Here is a 21705-nt window from a genome sequence, read left to right on the forward strand (position 1 = left end):
ACTACTCTGCCACAGAATTTCTTAAATTGCAAAAGCATTTAATTTTGTGCAATAATAAAACTCTTTAGTGCACATGTCTGATCATAAATGTAACATGAATAAACTGGTCCTGGGTGCTAAAGTCTCTCAATGCTGTGGGCTCCACTGCAAACACAGAAACAGTTTCCTGCAGTTTCCAGTCTAACACTGAACACCAGAATGAAACCGCTGATGTGTGATATTATAGATAACAGTATAATATCACATCAGCGTGTACAGTCAGACTGGATGTAGGGAAGTCTCTCCCAGCGGATCATCTGTGACTCTATATCCGCCCGGTCACCGGCAGCCTGCGTGTGTTTACCGCCACCGAAATCTGCCTCCGTTAGAACCCAACTATCCCCGGCACTGCCGCTGTTTCACCGGGACTCTGTCCCCTCGGGTCTTCGCTGACCGGAGCACCGAGATCACATTTCATCCGAACCGCTTTGGGTCACTTTAGGAGCAGAAATGTGGAGAAAGTTCGCTGCGAGCTGCTCCGAGAGGCGGTGTGTCAGAGAGGTTTGAAGCCTCCCGAAATTAACGGAAGAAGTCCCGAAGGGCAAAAACAGGATCAGACGGGAGACCGGAGAGTTTTCTCCCCGCTGCCTCGGAACGGGGGTTTCAAACGTTTATCTGGGGCCGGTTTGAGCTCCGAAACGCGGCGAAGAAAACACAAGAAGAGCCGCGATTGTAGCGGCAGCAGAGCGGAGGGCTGGCTTCACTCTCCATGGTTCTCATGTGCTTGATAAGTCCCGCCTCCCGCGCGAAGCTCCGACATGCTCAGTACGAAGCTCACGCGCAGACATGGCAGAAGAAGCTCCCGCAGCTGCACCGGCGAAAGCCCCGGCCAAGGCTCCCAAGAAGAAGTCCGCTCCCCGGGCTAAGAAGGACGGACCCAGCCTCCCTAAGCTCATCGTCGCCTCGGTGACAGAGTCGAAGGAGCGCAAGGGGACGTCGCTGGCGGCCATAAAGAAGTACCTGACCGCCAAAAATGTGGACGTACCCAAGGCCAACAAACGTATCAACACCGCCGTCGCCAAGCTGGTGGAGAAAGGCATTCTCAGTCAGGTGAAGGGCACCGGGGCTTCCGGCTCCTTCAAGCTTGCTAAGAAAGAACCGAAAGTCGCGAAACCAGCGAAGAAGAAGGCTGCCAAGCCCGCGAAGAAGGCTCCCGCCAAAGCCAAGAAGCCCGCAGTGAAGAAAGTGGCCACCCCGAAGAAATCTCCGGCCAAGAAGGCTGCGAAGAAAGTGGTGAAGAAGAGCCCCAAGAAGGCTGCTCCCAAGAAGCCCAAGGCGGCAGCCAAGAAGCCCAAGTCCCCCGCTAAGAAGGCCGCTCCGAAAAAGCCCAAAGCCGCCAAGAAGCCCGCAAAGAAAACTGCGCCAAAGAAGGCCAAGAAGTAAAAGCTTCTCCCGCACCGAGTGCATCAAAGGCTCTTTTCAGAGCCACCACAGCCTCCGCTACGAGCTCCTCGTGTGTGTGTGTGTGTGTGTGTGTGTGTGTGTGTGTGTGTGTGAGAGAGACTATGCCGGGGACACACAGGCTGCACACTCAGCTTTACGCTTCATGCTCACCTGTGCCTCCACATGCAGAGTAAATTATGGAGACTGAGCCGGTTCAGGTAGAAAATACTGGTCTCCCAGTTAGCTCACTGAAGGGGGAAATGCATGTTGAATTGTCAGAACATTAGAAACATGAGTTTCAGTCTTATGTCAATAAATACAATCTGATAATTAGCTAGGCAGTGATTCAATGATACTTTGAAACCTGAATTATTTCCCAGTCAGTGCTGCAAATATTTCCAGTTTATTCTGGTGCTGATGACAGGAGCTGATGAGTGCACTGAAGCTGTGGATGGCTTTGTTTTCTTGGTTTACTGGTTTATTACCTGCTGTTGTTTAAAGTTAAATTTGAATTAGCCCCCCACCCCCATCTCAAAGACCTCTGTAGACTTCACATAAGCACTGTGCAGTAACCCACACTCTACATGTATGTAACACTAATGTATTTTTATTTTTCCCGGTTTGTTCGTACATCTTATCTTTTTGAATACTGTTCATATGTGTAAAGTGCTGCTGAAGCTGTGCACCCCGCATGTGTGCAGTAGTAGGCGGCGCCGTCTCACTGTACATCTGAATAACAATAAAGAAGTTCTGTTCTCTGTCTCGCGCTTCATTTTGAACATTTTCGTCCAATAGCTGAGCAGCTGCGGTGCGCGCGCTACCAGATCTGGACCAATCAGCGCTGAGCTCCCGCCTGCAGCCCCTGTATAAAGCCGCTGCTCGCGCTCAGACTTCATTCTCTCTTTCGCTGTTCACACAGAGGAGCTCGAAGCTGTAAGATGGCCAGGACCAAGCAGACTGCCCGAAAATCCACCGGAGGAAAAGCTCCCAGGAAGCAGCTCGCCACCAAGGCTGCCCGTAAAAGCGCCCCGGCTACCGGAGGCGTGAAGAAGCCCCACCGTTATAGGCCCGGGACTGTGGCTCTCAGGGAGATCCGCCGCTACCAGAAATCCACCGAGCTGCTGATCCGTAAGCTGCCCTTCCAGCGCCTGGTCAGGGAGATCGCTCAGGACTTTAAGACCGACCTGCGCTTCCAGAGCTCCGCCGTCATGGCTCTGCAGGAAGCTAGCGAGGCTTACCTGGTCGGTCTGTTCGAGGACACCAACCTGTGCGCCATCCACGCCAAGAGGGTCACCATCATGCCCAAAGACATCCAGCTGGCCCGCCGCATCCGCGGAGAGAGGGCTTAAGCTGATCTGAGATCAGTTTACACAAAACACAACGGCTCTTTTAAGAGCCACGTACACGCACTCAGAGCAGCGGTTTACAGCACAGACTATGTATTACCTGGCCCTCAGCTAAGTGCTGTTTGGAGTCTGTTGCTCACTAACAGAGCATGCAGTGTGGGTTAGTATTGATTGTACTGTATTACTACACAGGTGTGTAGCGGACAGGAAGTGTAGCGGTGCAGGCCCACAGACCGCGTCAAGCACAGCTGCGTTTGAGTGGTTACAGGACTGCAGAGTTCATAAGCAGCTGGATGGAGACACTGAGGTTTCAGCTTGGAGGACAAAGTTTCACTGAGCCAGGCTTTAAACCTCATGATCTCCCTAAAAGTGTTTTATATGAACACGGAAGTTTGGGGAGGGGGAGAAAACTAAAGCTCCAGTTCAATATAAAATAAACCGTCCTGCATGGCAGAGATGTGCAATAAGAACCGAGCCATGGCTCAGTGTCTCACAGCCTCAATGTGCACTTAAAGTCATTTATAATTAAATGATCATTGTAACCTGTTTGATCTGCTGCTCAGACGTTTTGCTCCATATCCAATCATTAAACTGCTGTTAAATAAAAGCAGGCTGGGCAAAGAGCTACCAGAACTTTCTGTCATTTCAGTTATCACTGCCAATTAGGATGAAAGTGTGGATTAGTGCACTGTCGTTATGGTTTACATCAGGGGTAGGCAACTGCAGGCCTCGAGGGCCGGTGTCCTGCAGGTTTTAGATGTGTCCATGATCCATCACAGCTGATTTAAAGGGCTAAATGACTCCTCAGCATTTCTTGGAGTTCTCCGGAGGCCTGGTAACGAACTAATCATGTGATTCAGGTGTGTTGACCCAGGGTGCGATCTAAAACCTGCAGGACACCGGCCCTCGAGGCCTGCAGTTGCCCACCCCTGGTTTACACAATCTGTTCATATACGATCAAACTGCAGCTCACAGCTACGGGGGAGCTTGTTAACTCCAGCCATTGGACCATTTCCCACACCCAGAAACAAACTACACTCTTTTCATACTGCCGACACTGTACTCACTTTTAATCAGTTTATTCACCTTTCAGTCACTTTAATTTGAAAACTGTCTATACTGTATATTCTGTGCATTTATTATCTCACTCCTGTTGCCTGTTTATGCCCCGCCCTTATCTTCAGCGTCATGCTGCTCTGGTGTGTCTTAATTGGCCCTGGGGGATAAACAAAGTCTCTGTTTCTGGCAGCTGCGGCGTCCTGGGCTCTGCAGTCCGCTGTGCGGCTCTCGAAGGACCGTCATTATCAGCCGAGCCTCTCCCGGAGCTTCCGTCGGCTGTCTCGGTCTTTGTGTGATGTTGTAACTCACACATGGATCAATGTTTGTCTGCACACGTACTGAAGCAACACATTTAAATCTGCTCTTCCGCACTCCCGATAAATGTCCCACAGCCCCGTCAGCAGGTTAAATAAAGCACTGCTCTTTTTCTTCGTTGTGCGATTTACCCAGTAAAGACGCGGAGCAACAGCTCGACCAATGACAGGCGCGGATCTGCACAGCCTTATTTGCATACAGCGGAAATAAAAGAGAGCCGCTCTGCGCTGACGGGCACATTCTCTGCTGTGAAGTAGCGACGAAGGAAAATGCCTGAACCCGCAAAGTCCGCGCCCAAGAAGGGCTCCAAGAAAGCCGTGACCAAAACCGCCGGCAAGGGCGGCAAGAAGAAGAGAAAGACCAGGAAGGAGAGCTACGCCATCTACGTGTACAAGGTGCTGAAGCAGGTGCACCCCGACACCGGCATCTCCTCCAAGGCCATGAGCATCATGAACTCGTTCGTCAACGACATCTTCGAGCGCATCGCCTCTGAGGCCTCCCGCCTGGCTCACTACAACAAGCGCTCCACCATCACCTCCAGGGAGATCCAGACCGCCGTGCGCCTCCTGCTGCCCGGTGAGCTGGCCAAGCACGCCGTGTCCGAGGGCACAAAGGCCGTGACCAAGTACACCAGCTCCAAGTAAACTGCAGCTCTGCTGCATCCACCCAACGGCTCTTTTCAGAGCCACCCACCTCTGCCGAGGAGCACATGTCCTGCTGTGACACTCACTGGTCCTGTTATAAACTAGTGATGGGATTTCCGGCTCTTTTTAGAGAGCCGGCTCTTTCGGTTCGGCTCACTAAAAAGAGCCGGCTCTTTCGGCTCCGAACCGGCTCTTCAGGTTGTTTTGTTGCTTTAATTAATTTATTATTAACAATAATATAAAATTATGCACAAAAGGAATTACTAATGTAAAAAAAAGTGGTTTTATTTATATATGTTTATATATAAATATATGCGGTGGCCCCTAGAGACAAAACACGTACAAACTCCAAAACACATTTCTAGCATGAACTGAACTCCCAAAGCAGAGCTACTAGATCACTTAAATTACACAATTGAAAGCATGTGTGTATTGTTTGTGTATTTATACACAGGCACTCATATATATATATATATATATATATATATATATATATATATATATATATATATTCAAATAATTAAAAAAAAAAAAGTTCATTTACCTGTTATTACCACACACCAAATCCGGTCGTTGGTACTTGCTGGCTTGTGTAGCCACAAGATAACAAAGGCTCAACACTGCGCCCAGCATCCTGGAGCACTTCTGTTGTCTTTTGTACGTGTTTTGAGTTTTTACGTGCTTCGGAGTTTGTACGTGTTTTTACGTGTTTTGGAGTTTTTACGTGTTTTGGAGTTTGTACGTGTTTTTACGTGTTTTGGAGTTTGTACATGCTTCAGAGTTCGTACGTGATTTGAAGTTTGTATGTGCTTTGTCTCTAGGGGCCACCGTAAATATACTTTTATTTATTCACTCCACATAAAATGTAATAAATAAATAATATAATATACAAAAATCAACTATTCACATTTCAAGTTTTAACTATTTAAATTTTCAGCTTTTTCCTTTCACAAATTTAAAGTGAAAAGAACACAAAACACTGCAAACCACAACACAATTAAATATAAATTATAATATGAAAACTAAAAGAACATGCATATTCTCTGTCATATGGACCTGCATGAATAAACTTTCTCAATCCTTTATCATCTGCAACCGAAAATAGTTGTGGATGATTACTATACCTTTCTAATGTTGTTGTCCCTGCCTCTCTTTCTCTCTCTCTGGCTCTGTTCCTGTGCTACTGAGTGTAACTACCGCCCCTCCCCCCTCTGCCCAGCGTAAAGCACAAGGCTCGCGTGCAGAGTGAAGCGGAAAAAAGTGCGAGAGAGAGGCTGAGAGAAAGAAAAAAAAAAAACCCACGTGACGGCTCGCGATAAGGAGCCGGCTCGCGTCGTTCACGTCAAAGAGCCGGCTCTAAGAGCCATTTCGTTCGCGAACGACCCATCACTATTATAAACACATGTTTAACACGTGTAGTGGGGAACATGTACAACAGTTTCAATAAACCGAGCAGCACTGATCGAGGCTGTTATCTCTGATCATTTATCTAATAACACTTCCCCCGCGTCCCTCGTGCGCACCCGTTTCCTGCAGTGTGACGGCATTTCCGGATATTTCAGCTGCGGAAATGACCAGTTTTCATCTCCAGACGTAACAACACATAATTACAGGTGAGCTACAATATAAGAGGAGATTTCACAGATTGTCCCGCCCGTGACTTTATGTATTTGGTGGTTTAGAGGTCTGAGCCTGACTTAAAGGGCCGGAAGTTAATGGTAGCTAACTCATGTCGCACCTGCAAAAACCCTTTGCAGAGCTTTATTAGTTCTGGTTATGTGGGTGTAGTTCATCTGCTTTATATTATGTCACAGCTGTGCCCCTCCACCCGCTCTGTGAAATGGATGGATGGTATTATGACACTAACGCTAATCAGTTTTCCTCATGAAAAATGAGTAAACAAAGGCTGTATCTAGGGCTGGGTTTTTATAATCGATTTATCGATTACAATCGATTCATTAAAATCCTGAATCGATTTAATATAAATTTATTTTGCCCGAAATGCCAGAATCTCTGGTGACATCTCACAAAATTTCAACAACCACCAATGAGAGCAGGAACACGGATTCTGCACAAAGACTAAACCCGCGGATCAGAATCAGTTAATGTCGCCTTTCTCACAGTCGGGGCTGAAAGCCGACAGCTCGCTGATTCTGATGTGTCGGCGGGTCCGCGCTTTGTGTTCACGCCCTTTATGCGCCGATTCTAAAGCTGTTAGTTTATCTCCAAACAACATTGACTGAACCAGCAGCAAAAGAAGATCCAAACTTCACATAAACATCGTCATGAACTCACTCTGACTTTTGCTGTTTTGCTTCCATCACGATGCACAGCTCTCTCTCTCTGTACTTCAAGAACAGTTTCCCGTCTAAAAATCTGTTTTCTTCATTATTCGCTTGCTTGTTACGCACAAGACTACTGTTGTTTACAGGCTGTCAGCCGCTGTTTTTTGTTGTTTTTTTTTGTTTTTTTTTCCTTTTACTAACTTCCGAAAAGAAAACCTAATTTCTGCTGTTCAATACTGAACAAATTTAGACTTTTTAAAATTATGCAAAATGCAAAACGCTGTGTCTGTAATAAAACCACTGTAACATCAGAGGTAACGTTCATGTGCTGATTAATGGTTTTCTTTCGTTTTTGATCTACTGCAGAATATTTTTATAAAATCCAGAACAGGAAAACCTTCATGTTTTTCTGTTTTATCTTCAGCTACTTTGACACAAAGGCCTCGCTGTGACGCTCACACCTTTGATAAAGTCTTGCGTGTGTCAGCTTCCTTTTTATTGATACAAAAATATGTAAATGTGCTGATCTGAATTATAATATTTCTGACTGTCAAAATTTCCCAGATTCAAATCGAATCGAATTAAATCGTATCGTGGATCGAATCGATTCGGGACCTTGTGAATCGGAATTTAATCGATTCTAGAAATCAGTGATGATACCCACTCCTAGCTGTATCCCAATCCAGGGTCTGCAGCCTGAAAGGCCGCATTTTAATTACGTAACTGCGACAGACGAAGGCTGTCCCAATTCAAAGGCTGCTCGAAATGCGTCCCTCAAATGCGTCCTTCATTTCCCTGAATTTTAAGGACGTGGCGGTGTAGACTTCGTGGCCCAACATATCCCAGAATGCATAGCGTGGCGGTGGGTGTGGATAATTTTGCCGAAAAAAAACAGCAGATGAGGGGCGCCCGAAGAGTAAACTTTAAGTACTGAATATGATGTCACTTATTGATGTTTAATAACGAAGAACATTAAACATTCCTGTTGGCCACATGTCGGCAAAGTCATGTGACGTTAGTGGCGTTTGTACTAACTTGGTTTTAAAGCCTTTACTTTCAAATACACGCCGTCCAATAGCTGAGCTTAATCACAGAATGATCAAAGCTCATGTAGAAACAAACAAATGAACAAAAGATTTTCTCCTTCATCTCTGTCAAACACAGCTGTATGACACGTTTCCAGCTGTTAGTATCATGGTTGCTAGGCAACCTGGGCAGCGCGACGGAGGCTAGACCGCCCATTTCACAAGCCTCGCACTTCCGGCCTTAGCGGTCTTTGAGTACGCGGCCCATGAGGACCGTTAAGGCTGCAGACCCTGAATTGGGATACAGCCATAATTCATGTCACAGCAGATGAGGACAGACGTCCTCCTTCAGTCAGGAAGTTAACAAGGTGACCGAATGACAGACAGGTGAGGACACCTGAGAGAGTGAGGGGTGGAGTCCCAGCTGGGTCTCCAGGTGTACGAAACTCGTACAGCAATGATGCTAACAGTGAGATCATGATCATGTCTGATTCACAGCACATTAGAGGGCCTGGCCCATCCATCAGCTGCACAAACACGTCGGATCTTCAGTGTAAATTCTGCTGTAATCAATCATTTTATTTTCTTCTCTTTTAAACAAACGCCTCCAAAACTAGAGCAGAGGGCTGGTCTGCCACACCTGAGCGCCTTCACACTGCAGGGGGACAGGAAGACAAACCTTCAGCCATGTGGTGAAGCTCACTGACCTATGACCCAGCATACTGTCCCTGTGTCAGTGTCCACTTCAGTCATGGGATACAAGCGGTGGAACAAAGCCCCACGTACATGCAGTGATGCGTGGAAGGAACATGAGTGAGGAGGAAAGCATCTTTACCCAAACTAAAGAGCAGAGCAGGAATACAGCAAACACACCTGTAGCTGTTAACTGAGCCTAAATATTGCAGGTCACAGACCGTCCACGGTGCTAGGTGTAGGCTGCTGGGGCATTCCCATGATGCAGTGGGTGTTTCTTCTTCACTATTAAGTCTTCATAGACCTGTGTACTGAATCATCCTGGTTATTAATAGTTTTCTCTTCCACAGCGTGTCTTTATCCTGTTGTCCTTCCCTTATATGGAATCTATACTTTAATAAACATGAGCTCATCTTAAAGCAAACGTTCAGATCATAGCAGTGTCAAATGTGCAGCACAGGATTGAAACAACAGGATCAACATGGAGACAAATCAAATTCAAATTCAAATTTTATTTCAAATTCAAATTTTATTTGTCACGTACACAGTCATACACAGTACGATATGTAGTGAAATGCTTGGACAACTGCTCGTGACCTAAAGAAAACAAAAAAGGAAAAGGCTATGAATAAGATAGGAAATAAATATGAAAAATTAAAAAGGGTAAATTTAACTAGGAAGGAATAAAATATAAATTAAGGTTAAAAATGAAATAACTGTACAACACAAATTAGAATGAAGGGTAAATTTAACTGGGAAGAAGATAAAATATATAAATTAAAGTTGAAAATAAAATAACTGTACAACAAAATACACAATATAGAACTATATAAGAATGTATGAAGAAATATAAATAAATATATACACAATAACAGCAGCTGTACAAGTATTAACTGGAAATGAAGAATATAGTGACCAGTGTTGTGCAAAAACAAAGTCCAGAAAGTCCAGTGTGTGTGTAAGAACTGTATGTGTGGGTCAGTACTGTGTGGTGGTGTGATTGAGAGACCGTATCGCCTGCGGGAAGAAGCTCCTCCTCAGTCTCTCTGTGTTGGTCTTCAGGGAGCGGAATCGCTTTCCTGACCTCAGCAGAGAGAACAGTCTGTTGTTGGGATGGCTGAGGTCCTTCACCATCTTCCTGGCCTTGGTCCGGCACCGCCTGCTGTAGATTGAGTGCAGGTCAGGGAGCTCGGAGCGGATGGTGCGCTCAGCTGACCGCACAACCCTCTGTAGAGCTCGTCTGTCCTGCATGGTGCTGTTCCCGAACCAGGTTAAGGTGTTTCCCGCCAGGATGCTCTCTATGGTGCACGAGTAAAAGTTCCTGAGCACCTTGGAGGGCAGTTGGAAGTCTCTCAAGCGTCTGAGGTGGTAGAGACGCTGTCGGGCCTTTTTCACCACGGTGTTGATGTGACAGGACCATGACAGGTCCTGCGTGATGTGAACTCCGAGGGTGTGTCTGATGTGTTAACATTGTGACTAGAGATAAATATGTGAACACAAACAGCCGCGGGTCTTCTGGCCTTTGCAGTGTGACTGCGTCCTTTATGACCCGTCACAGGAGTTGATCGTTAGCTACAGACGCTCCGCTGGCTCACTGTGTGGTTTCAACACTTACAGGTTTGTGTCACAGCTGCTTTTGGTTGATTAAAGTGAAGAAACGTTAACCCAGAGCGGGTCGGACCAGTGAGTCCGGGCTGTGACCCGCCGTAGTTCATTTAAGGTCGTACTGCTCTCAGATGTTGTGTGTGGCCCTTAAAAGAGCCGTTATTATCAGCGCGCTTCTCCCGGAGCTTCATTTCGCCTTCTCAGTCTTCTTGGGCAGCAGCACGGCCTGGATGTTGGGCAGCACGCCGCCCTGAGCGATCGTCACTCCGCCCAGCAGCTTGTTCAGCTCCTCGTCGTTGCGGACGGCCAGCTGCAGGTGGCGGGGGATGATCCTGGACTTCTTGTTGTCGCGGGCGGCGTTTCCGGCCAGCTCCAGGATCTCAGCCGTCAGATACTCCAGCACAGCCGCGAGGTACACCGGGGCGCCGGCACCAACACGCTGAGCATAGTTACCCTTCCTCAGCAGCCTGTGGACACGGCCCACCGGGAACTGCAGCCCGGCCCGGGAGGACCGGGACTTCGCCTTCGCTCTGGTTTTTCCGCTCTTTCTTTTTTTTTTTTTTTAAAAAAACTTTATTTAAAGTAAACAAGTTTACATATAAAATGCACATACACATACAATTACATATACAAAACCTTGAGCACATACAAAAGGGAGAAACAAGGGGGAAAATCTAGCATCTGAGTCCACACAACGCTCACAAGACTTACAGTTTTAATTCGTTCCAGGGGCTCTTTCCGCGTCCAGACATCTTTGTAACTGACTTCGTGCTATTCCCGCGAGAACATAGACTCCGGCAGAGACTACGCGTTTATATAATCACCTGCTGCTCGCTCATTGGTCAGGCTGAGAGTAAGTCTAATCGTCCAATCAGGAACGAGCAGCACTGCGGTTTCTTTGGTTTTTGCGTTGTGTGATTTTCAAAATAAAAACGAAGTATTTCATTTTTATATGGATGACAATTTTAAGGCAAACTACGTCAAACACATCAGTATTTACAGCCTAAGGTACTTTACCATGTTCATCCAAATGGAGAAAATCAACTGCACATAAAAACACAAAAATATATAATAACAAAAACCCCACAAAGGGTGTAAACGAACAAAGCCCACAGGACACAGCAAACAGCTCACTGTGCTGGTCGAGGTGAAGAGTCGTTACAGCAGGACTGAGTCTGTGAACCTGGCCACAGTGCTGAGGAGAAATCCGGGGTGGTTTTTATTTTCTCCCATCAGTCATGAACTGTAAGAAGTTAATGTTAAAGCACAAATCACAAAAATGCACAAATATAATTAATTTGCAATTATAAAGTTGTTTGTGAGCCACAATATTCCACAACGATCATCATGTTGATTTTATCCTAGCAGCATTTCCTCCTGTAAAATAACAGAAGTGTCATATTTTGTCAGTTTATCAGTGAATTTTTATTTAAGTAAAAGAGTAAAATAACATTCATATCTGAGCTCTTTTCTCTTCTTTTACTTTGAAGCGTACTAATACTAATATCACTCCGCTGCCTCTCACGTGCGATTGGCTGGACCTTTCCAAGTCCGACAGAGCATGCGCAGTAACGTGTTTGGTCGTTTCAGTTCGCTGTGGTTTCATCAGGAGTATAAACGCCTCTTTTCTCAATTTCAGGCTCATTATTTATCCTTTGCTGTTCTTTTTCCGGATGTAACTGTCCCTGAGACAGTTAAAATAAAGTTGGTTATTTCATGTTTCTGTGATAGATTCATGCTTAATTTAGTTCATTTATTTATAAGATAAGATGATAAAAGTGTAACATTAATTAAAAAACATGTCTAAAATATGTGATTACAAAATATGGGTTTGTTAAATATGTAAAGTGCTGTAAAGTTTGTAATTGTCACATGACCAGAGTTTGGTTGAGAGCACAACCATGGCATTGTGGAGCTAGCATGGATACGTGGCTACAGATGCATCTACAGCCTCAGCGTTAATGTTATTCTGCATGTGGTCCAAGAGGCGCACACGGTATGGTTTCATGTATATTGTTTGTATAATGTTGCATACGTGTTCCACACTGGTAATGAGAGGACATTTTTGTGATATCCATTATTCTGCATTTTTCTGTTCTGCTTGCACAAGACTGTTTATGGACACTGATATGAGAGACTGTGTGGTATCGCAAGAAATAAGTGGTTATATAAATATATGAGTATACATAATAGTTATTATTCATAGATACCTACATCCTAAGTTCCTGTTATTCTTCTGAAAGAAACAGAATGAATGTGTTGTTACAATGGTAATGCCAGGAGAGGCAGTATTAGTTCTGTGTTACATTAATGTGTAAGGAAGTGGAAGAAGTGTGTGTCCTGTAGGAGGCAGTAGAAAATGGATGCTCATGTTCTGTACATGCCCTGAAAGAAAGGTTCAGTAAACCAGTGCAACGATACTCCGGTGTAAGGCTCAGTTATTGTATTTTTATTTTTTGAAGATGCGACAGACTGATAAGCTCAAAACATTTATGTTGTAAACTTTGTGTTTCTTCAGTTTTCACGGTGTCTGAAGACAATAAGAGTGAGAGAGAAATAAATTTCCGAAGACATCAGTATGATGCGTGGCCATTCTTTGTTGGACCCCTGTAGTTACACCAGAGCTTCCTGGAAAAGTCACGTTTTTCGTTGTGGTCTAACCAATCAGCAAATATCACTGTGCTGTTCCCTGCAAGCTATTGGCCGAGTTGTACTGACACGGATTGCATATGGATTTTATGAAATGGCCCGAACCACGTTTTGCTTTGATGTAAAACCATTTGAAAGAAACACATCAAAAATAATCAATTAGCAGTTAAATAAACACATGATAATCGATAATAATTAACCCATAAAAGTATTTTATTTATTAGATGAATGAGTTTAATTTACAGTGAGGTCACTTATTACAACAACAGAAGTATGGAAATATAAATAAAGTACAAATAATCATAAATAAACGTGTTAAGATTGTAGATTCAACGTTTTGATTAAAAATCAAGTTGTTTTTAAGAAGTTTGGATTTTTTTTCTTTTTACACTTTTTGTTCTAAAATAAATATTTCAGTATTAGTGTTTTTAGCTGCAGTACCTCAGACGACCACCAGGCGCAGCTTTATACAATAAAAGTCTTTAACTAATCAGTGATGTCAGACCTTCACAATAAGAGCCCTTTATGACCAACTACTTTGACTTTGAGTTAAGAGACCTTCAGAATAAAAGTCTTTAAAAACAAACAAAAGATAAATTGTGAAACAAAATTACGTTAAGAGCTTTAAGAAGATTTTCTTAAGAAGTTTTAGAATTTCCTTAAGAAACCAAAATATTCATGTTTGTATTTTATTTTGTTATTTTCCTGAAAAACTCATTCTCAGTCCAGTCCAGCAGGGGGCGTAACGAACGTTTAAGCTGGTCTGTGAGCAGGAAGTTAAATAAGCATTAAATGTTTTAACTTTGATTTATTTGAATAAAATAAATACCTCGTCAATAAGTGAATAAATAAAATGTTTACTTTTTTAACATCTGTGCTGTTTCTTTTTTCATTTTTTCCATTAAAACAAAGTTTTTGTTTTAGGAGAAATTTGGATTTATTATCTTAATGTTTTGATATGAAAAAAAGAAGCAGGATGCTTGGATTTTCACATTAAAGGTTTCGTGCTGAAGTCTTAAGTGTCGTGGACAGCCGTGAACTGCCAGAAACCCACCGCATGTCGCAACATTGTGTTTGTAGCAGGTGAGGAGCTCCACCCATGTTCAGGTCCGGTCGTCACACCTGGGCGGAAAGAGCGTTTTGTGCATTCAGTGTTTTTAAAGCCACTTCCTGTTAACAGCAGGGAGGGGCGTTGACATCTGAGGCTGCAGCTAGCGTTCCAGATTCCTGTGCGGCTCAGACAGAAGCATCCCTGTTCATTGACGTCCCTCGTCCCACTCCCATGCTCCGCCCCGTCCCGGCTTTTTTAGCCAGTGTAGGCCGCGGACTCAGCCGTCCTCGTTCCGCCACCGATCCAGGGAGGAGGTCTCTGTCTGAGGAGGAGGAAGACGGCCACGGCAGTGGGCGGAGCCTGGATGTGACGCAGAGCGGACTTGGGCTGACGGAGGACAACGTCTGCTGGCTGCCATTCATGAAGGACGAGTTGTTGGAGCCCTGATGGCCACGGTAGTTGTAGTACGCCTGCCAATCCTGACGCTTCCTCTTCCAGCGGCAGCGCAGGATTCGGATGAAGGCCTGAGGACAGGAAGCAGAGAGGAGGAGTCAGCTGGACCTGCAGGAGGACAAGGAGGCGGAGCTTAAACTGTTACCTGTTTAAACTCGCGGCTGTAGCACGGGTAGATGATTGGGTTCAAGCAGCTGTTGAAGTATCCCAACCAGAAGATGACTTTGAAGAAGGTTTCAGGAGGACGCAGGTTGCTGTTGAATGAGCCTGAGCACAAACAAACAAACAAACAAACAAACAAACAAACAAACAAACAAACAAACAAACACAAAGCTTCAGGTGAGACTGCTGCACTTCTGTCTTGCTTTACAGGGGACATGATGAGCCCTGCTCTCAGACACTCACACAGATGCAAGTCTGTTTGTGACGCTGGGTTTAACAAATAAATGTTTAAAGTTTTAAAAACATCATCAGTGCAAACGTGATGTCATGTGATTGGTTGGTTGTGGCTAACATTAGTTCATGTTAGCTAACTAGTGACAGAACTGATACCTCAGAGGTAAATAAGGACACAGAAACTAAACATCAGTGTGGGAGGATCACTGTAGTGCTGCAGCAGTGAGTTCATGTTAAACCAGGACATCCCGTCCACTCCACTGTAGCAGGACGTGGCTGTTCACTGTTTAGTTAGCTGCACTCAAGCAGGAAAGTCTCACTAATCCGTCTTATTTGGTAACAAAGTCTAATTTTAAACACTTTATGAGCCTTTTTTTGTTAAACAAATGAAGTGTGTGACCATTCGTACAGATGGATGCAGATGTTTGTTTCCCATCCAAATTGAGTAATCGATCAGAGTCAGCTGATAAAACGTGTTATTCCAGATTCAGGTGTACAGACAAAAATCCAGGTGTTAAACCATCAGTTCAGTGTTCAGACCCTCAGACAGACGTCAGGAGGAAGATGGACTCTGATAAAGAACCTGAAGCTGTGTGAAAGGAGGATGAACCGAAGCAGGAATTTTCTTATTCCTTAAATAAAAATAATTTTTATTTTGACTTCTGCTCGTTTTTCTTTGAAAGGACGTTGACTTTTGTTCCTGGTGGTGTAGAGAAAAAGCTGCAGGACAGAATTATGACCAGCAGAGGGCAGCGTTCACCACAACACAGCCCTGCAGAGCTGCATCAGAGGAGGAGGAGGAGGAGGAGGAAGGCTGAAGCGCAGACCAATCAAAGCCCTCACAATCTAAACACTCGAGTGAAACTGGGGCTGCAATCAAACCAAAGAGTGACGAGCTCTCGACCCCCACACCTCCACCTCCGTCTCCACCTGCACCTCAACAACAGGCTAAGTTCATGCTGGCATCTCATCAAGTCAGAGAACTAAATCAGCTTCATTATAAATGACATGATCATCGGTCTCTGTGCAGGTGTGAGCTCCAGGTGTGAGCTAGGAACCATTTAAAACCGACACCAGTAAAAACTTGGCAGCTGTGGACAAATCAGGTTTGAGGTTCAGTGAGAGCGCAGACATCACGTCTGTTTTTATTATTTTATGATCACACATTAAAGCCTTGCTGACTCCTCCTCCTCTCTAAAGGAGCTGCTGGATACAATTACTTCAGAAATGTGCAAAATTAAAAAATGGTTTAACAGGAACAAACTATCGCTAAATCTAAGTAAAACTAAAATTATCTTATTTGGGAATTCCCTTAGAAATGCACAAGTGCAGATTCATGTAGATGGTGTGGAAATTGAAAGAGTACTTGAACATAAGTTTCTTGGTGTGATTATAGATGATAAATTAAACTGGAAGTCTCATATAAATCATATACATAACAAAATTTCAAGAAGTGTCTCAATCTTGAGTAAAGTAAAACACATTCTGGACCACAAACACTCCACATTCTCTATTGTTCCCTGATTGCACCGTATTTGAATTACTGTGCAGAGGTTTGGGGCAATACTTACAAATGTTCGCTATCATCAATCTTTATATTACAAAAAAGGGCCATAAGGATAATCCATAAAACTGGTTACAGAGATCATACAAATCCACTATTCTTAAAATCAAAAATTCTAAAATTCACAGATCTGGTTCATTTTCTCACAGCACAAATTATATATAAAGCAATAAATAACCTGCTTCCTGACAATATTCTAAAAATGTTTTCTAAAAGGGAACGGGGACACAATTTGAGGGGGGAATTAAATTTAAAACATCCTCGTATCCGTACAACATTAAAAAGTTTTTGCATCTCTGTGTGTGGAGTGAAGCTGTGGAACAGACTAAGTAAAGATATGAAGCAATGTCCAAGCATGGCACAGTTTAAACAGCGGTTTAAGGATATGGTTTTTACAGGGTACAGGGAAAAGGTAGAGATTTGATAGGGTGTTCTTGTCTAATATTTTCATGTGTGTGCGCATGCACGGGTTTGTTGGTATGGGTATGTATGTATGTATATATGTATATGTATATATATATATATATATATATATATATATATATATATATATATAAAATTGTAGGTTGTGTATCCTTCAGGTGTTAATGGGGTTATTGAAAATGTGTATATGTACGTATGTATGTATATATATATGTATATATATATATATATATATATATATATATATATATATTAAATATATATAAAATTGTAGGTTGTGTATCCTTCAGGTGTTAATGGGGTTATTGAAAATGTGTATATGTGCGTATGTGTGTATATACGTATGTATGGATAGATAGAAACATATATGTGTATATATTTAAAAAATAATAATAAATTACACATAACATATAATGTAATTGCAAGGAGGTATTTCTGTAGTCTATTGATACTAGATAGTGGAAAAGGGGTGGGATTAAATAAGCTTATGCTTCTTCCTGCTCCTTTTTGAACATGGACGTTATTTGGAGTTGTGGTTGCTCGTTTTCCTTTTGTTTGCTTTGTTCATTTGTCTCTTTTAATTCTATTTTTTTTTTATACTTTTTCAACATGTTCAAAATAAAGATTCAATCAATCAATCAATCTCTCAGGTGGAGGTGATCTCCTGGTGTCAGAGGATTCTAGAGGACCAGATTGTTGCTGCTGAGGCGGCCTCCTGAGCAGGAGGATTATTTTGCCCTGAACATAGACTTGTAAGGTGATCCTGCAGCCGACTGACTGAAGTTTAGAACATGTTGCAGTTTCCCATGATGCACCTCTGTGCTGCAGGAAGCAAAACTCCTGGTCTGGTGATGGTTCAGGTTCCAGACACTCTTCTTCTTTGGTTTCTGATCACTGTCCACATTAAAGCGTAGCGTCTTTTTGCTGTTTCCTGTTGTGGATGCGAGCGCGCTGAGGAGGAACCAGAGAATCTCACGTTTCTGCTGTGTTTATAAACGTGTCTCTGTGCTCCAGCTGAAGCATCATCCTCCCGCGCTGTGAGCCTCTCTGAGCGCGCTCAGCAGCGTCTGTGAGGGGCGGGGTTGCCCCCTCTGCTGATTTAGTGCAGATGATGACTCAGCACGGAGCTGATGCAGCGTGACGAAGGTCAGCAGCTTGGAGCCAGGGAGCGCTCGCAGCGGGCGGCGGTCTCTGACAGTCGTGGGTCCCGCAGCAGGTATTCAGGTTAAACATGAAGTTTCTAATAATCAGCCCAAGTCTCCAAACACTCATGATGTCAGACAAAGAAGGATTATTATGAACAGAGCTCACATTCATTCACTGACTTCATCTACAGGTGGGTTAGGGTTAGGTTAGCTCCCTGCTCCTCCTCAGAAGTCTGAGCTCTGAGGAGGAGCAGGAAGTTCTGCTGTGACTCCGGTATGAAGACATCACTGAGCCATATTTAACCGGACGAGGTTCGACGGATGTAGAAAAGCACAAAGTCGTGGACGGCTCGTGTGTCTCGGGAAAACAGCGGCGGGTTAAATTGGGCTCGTCCAATCCTGCAACTGTTTCTCTGAGACTCAGCGGATCAGAGGCTCGCGGCCCAAAGTAAGCCACCGCTGTCTGTCTCTAATGAAACCCATGGCGGTCCAGAGGTCACCTGAAGTCAGCGGGATTGTGGGAAAGGCTCGGTGTGATTGGCGGGCTCTTTGAGATAAGTCAGTGTTATTGAGAGAGTTACAGCCGAGCTGAGGCGGATCAACGGGGATTCCTCCAGCAGCCTTTTTAGGAGGTCTGAGTCCTTCCACTCCGCGGCGCTCGGAGGCCCGACGACCTCCTTATATGCACCGCCGCTGTGAACGCGTGACACCTCAGAGCTGCACTCTCAGAGAGGATGCTTCATTACTCATCTGTTTAAAGTTTGTATTGTTAGGGGCGTGGCCACCTGTTACTGACAGGTGGCTGTTAGCTGTCTGCTAGCTTCACCTGAGCTGGAGCTCTGGACATGTTTGTGCTGTTGGAACCTTTTTAATGACATCATGTGACCAATAACATGGCTGCTGTGACGTTACTGTAGTAACAGAGCGTCTGAGGAGGCGGAGACAGGGTTGTGGTAAAATTAGCAGGTATCTGTGTTTGTGTGTGTGTGTAGACCAGGGGTAGACCGAGCTAACTAGCATTAGCTGATAACTTCACTGTGGTCACTTCTTGAAACGAGAGCCCAACATGGAGGCTTAAAAATGTGTAAAACAGCAGGTGAGTCTGACACAGGTAAATTACAGCCTCGTGTAAGTGTCAGATGTTCTGTTTACATCACTTCCTGTTTTTAAATCTTCAGATTGATGAGTTTGAATAAGTCCACAGAGCAGACTGGACTAATGTTCAGAGAGCTGCAGGTGCTAAGCGTTGTCACTCCCCCTCCTGCTCAGGTGCAGTTTTGCTCTTTCTGGATCTTTCCGGGTCTTTAAAGGAGCTCCGACCTCAGATCAACCTCAGATCGCTGCTCTCATTGGCTCAGAGCTCTTTGTTTACAAATAGGGGCGTGGCCTGATGGCTCTGATGTGTTAACTTTGTGACAGAAAATAAAGAAACAGCGAGCGTGTTTCACTTCCTGCACGCTCCGTTACCGCGGACGCCCCGAGTCATTCCTGGGACCGGTCCCATTATCTCCGGCCTCTGATTGGCCGCTGACGCAGAGCCGGAGCTTCAAATATTTAAACTATGAAACCCAAAATAATCAGCCGCTGCCGCTGTGCTGCCAAAGCCAACAGAGGACCCGTTTTTCTCCTCTAATGATGTTGTTGGAGGATTTCTGCTGCGCCGTCGCAGCTCTTTACATCCTCGTCCAATTTTCTGCCAGATTCTGCTCCTCTTCATCCCGAGCCGGCCGGAGCGCGGCTTTAAAGTTTTATCTGAAGTTTGAGTCTGAGGCGTTCACACCAGATCACCTCCAGATGTGAGCTCAGCACTCGCTCCAAACTCTGATTTCTTCTTCGTGTCTCATATTTGAGTCTGAACCTTTAAGAACGATCACATGATCAGGGCGAGCTGTTCACCTGAGGTCATAAAGGTTTGACCCCTGACCCTGTTTCTTGCTAACAGCAGCACAGGAACCAGAAGCAAAGAGCACTTCCTGTTCTGTGATCATGATAAAGGCGAATCAGAGCTCACCTCCCCTGGATTTCAAACAGGAAGTAATGATTTGATTGGCCAGCTAAGTTCAGTAATGTTTCCACCAATCACAAACAGACTGAAGCCTCATTGGCTGATTGTTCTAACAAACTGAAACTGAAAACAGGAAGTGTGACGGGAGGTTGAAACAGACTGAAGGTGGCGCTGTTGGAGCTGCAACCTGTCAGAGACCGTAAACCAGGTCGGAGCAAAATGAAGCACAAACGCGTTTTTGTTTCTTCTTCGTTGGTTTTAACAGGGTTTGACTTCTGACCCTGAAGGCTCGAGTGTTTGAACGCTGCGTTTTGATAATGGTGCCGACGGGGTTAAAGGTCACCTGTGAGCATGTGTTGTTGCGATGGCATGAGTGAAGAGGAAGTGCAGACGTACCGATAGGCAGAGCGAGGAAGAAGGGCAGCCAGCACAGGATGAACATGCCCACCACCACACCCAGCGTCTTGGCTGCTTTCTTCTCTCGGGAGAACTTAAGCAGTTTGACGGCGAGTGAGCTGCGTCCGGTCGAGGCCCCGCCCCCGCTGGCCTTGGAGGCGGGGCACAGCTCCTGGATCTGCTGGTTCCTGCAGTGGATCCTCAGCGTGAGCTCGCTGGAGTCCTCCGCACGCTCCTTCATCATGCCGGCCTCCAGGTTCTTGGTGGTGCGCTTGGCAACGATGTAGACGCGGCAGTACATGGCGAGGATGACGGCGAGCGGGATGTAGAAGGAGCCGAGGGACGAGAAGAGGGCGTAGAACGGCTCCTCGGTGATGAGGCACACGGTGTCGTCCTGCAGGAGGAAGCACAGGTCAGATGTGTAACCGTGACATCACACCTGAACACTACACCTGCACCACGAGCTCCACCTGTGAGGCCTCTGAGACGGGCAGCAGAACGTCATCAGACACGTGTTTTTAAAAGAAATGTCAGCGAAATCATCCAGAAATCAAAGAAAAACGCTTAAAAATGTCAAATATCACAGGTTAGTCAGGGTCACAGGGGCGGAGCCTATCCCAGCTAACACAGGGCGAGATTTTTCCTGATTAATAATCCCTCCAGTCATTATGTATTCTTACTGGTCGAACCGGCGACCTTCCGGTTACAGATGCGCTTCCCAACCCCCTGAGCCACGGTCGCCCCCTAAATTGAGATGAGATTAGATGATGAGCCTTAACGATGTGTGAAGTTTGTGGGCATGTGCACAGCGACCGAACACAGTTTAGCATTAAAGACAAGAAATGTAGGAAATGAGCATTACAGGGGAAGAGCTAGCTACAGCAGTCACGCTGGATGCTGTTAGCTGCTGTTAGCTGCTGTTAGCTGCTGTTAGTCACGCGTCTTTACAGGTTATCACGATAAATGAATCTCAGTGAAACAAAATGATTTATATTGTGAGTCTGCCCCGACTCTGCGTTACTTCTGAAGTATTTGATGGTTCGTGAACTGGACGTCGCTGACTGCACAGCGTGAAGCTACGTTAAACATGCTTCGTGTTTTTAGATGAAACATTATGAACACATTATGCTTTTGAGTGATTTTAATCAGGGAAATATAAACTGGTTCTGACGGCTCCGCTGCTGCTTTGACAGAATGATGTATATTTTTATATAAATACTCAGAAAAAT

At 44.9% G+C, this 21705-nt stretch overlaps 4 protein-coding genes and 1 pseudogene across 5 annotated transcripts in view; 3 read left to right on the top strand and 2 right to left on the bottom strand.

The window, feature by feature from the left end:
* Positions 1-785: 785 nt before the first annotated feature.
* On the top strand, positions 786-2180 carry LOC309715280 (histone H1-like). The gene has a single exon (XM_082548276.1). It carries the CDS (start codon positions 826-828, stop codon positions 1420-1422), a length of 597 nt encoding a protein of 198 aa, XP_082404402.1. The 5' UTR covers positions 786-825; the 3' UTR covers positions 1423-2180.
* A 67-nt stretch (positions 2181-2247) lies between these two features.
* On the top strand, positions 2248-2924 carry LOC309715290 (histone H3.2). The gene has a single exon (XM_082548301.1). The coding sequence runs from the start codon at positions 2361-2363 to the stop codon at positions 2769-2771; it is 411 nt and encodes a 136-aa protein (XP_082404427.1). The 5' UTR covers positions 2248-2360; the 3' UTR covers positions 2772-2924.
* A 1447-nt stretch (positions 2925-4371) lies between these two features.
* Positions 4372-5144, top strand: LOC309715291 (histone H2B 1/2). The gene has a single exon (XM_082548302.1). The coding sequence runs from the start codon at positions 4412-4414 to the stop codon at positions 4784-4786; it is 375 nt and encodes a 124-aa protein (XP_082404428.1). The 5' UTR covers positions 4372-4411; the 3' UTR covers positions 4787-5144.
* Positions 5145-8717: 3573 nt separating this feature from the next.
* On the bottom strand, positions 8718-11146 carry LOC309715468 (histone H2A-like; the record flags this gene model as incomplete). The annotated part of the gene is made up of 2 exons (XM_082548620.1): positions 8718-10942; positions 11106-11146. 2 exons carry the CDS (start codon positions 11144-11146, stop codon positions 10582-10584), a joined length of 402 nt encoding a protein of 133 aa, XP_082404746.1. The 3' UTR covers positions 8718-10581.
* A 3133-nt stretch (positions 11147-14279) lies between these two features.
* The window catches only part of LOC309715212 (alpha-1A adrenergic receptor-like), a 9984-nt pseudogene continuing 2558 nt past the window's right edge, over positions 14280-21705 (bottom strand). The window contains exons 3-5 of the transcript XR_014280693.1: positions 20477-20870; positions 14693-14814; positions 14280-14618 (exon numbers count right to left, since the gene is read on the bottom strand). The product of XR_014280693.1 is annotated as an alpha-1A adrenergic receptor-like (transcript). The remainder of the gene's footprint in view (positions 14619-14692; positions 14815-20476; positions 20871-21705) is intronic.

Source organism: Aulonocara stuartgranti (genome assembly GCF_965226115.1).
Source record: "Aulonocara stuartgranti genome assembly, chromosome: 10".
In the NCBI taxonomy this organism is placed as follows: Eukaryota; Metazoa; Chordata; class Actinopteri; order Cichliformes; family Cichlidae; genus Aulonocara; species Aulonocara stuartgranti.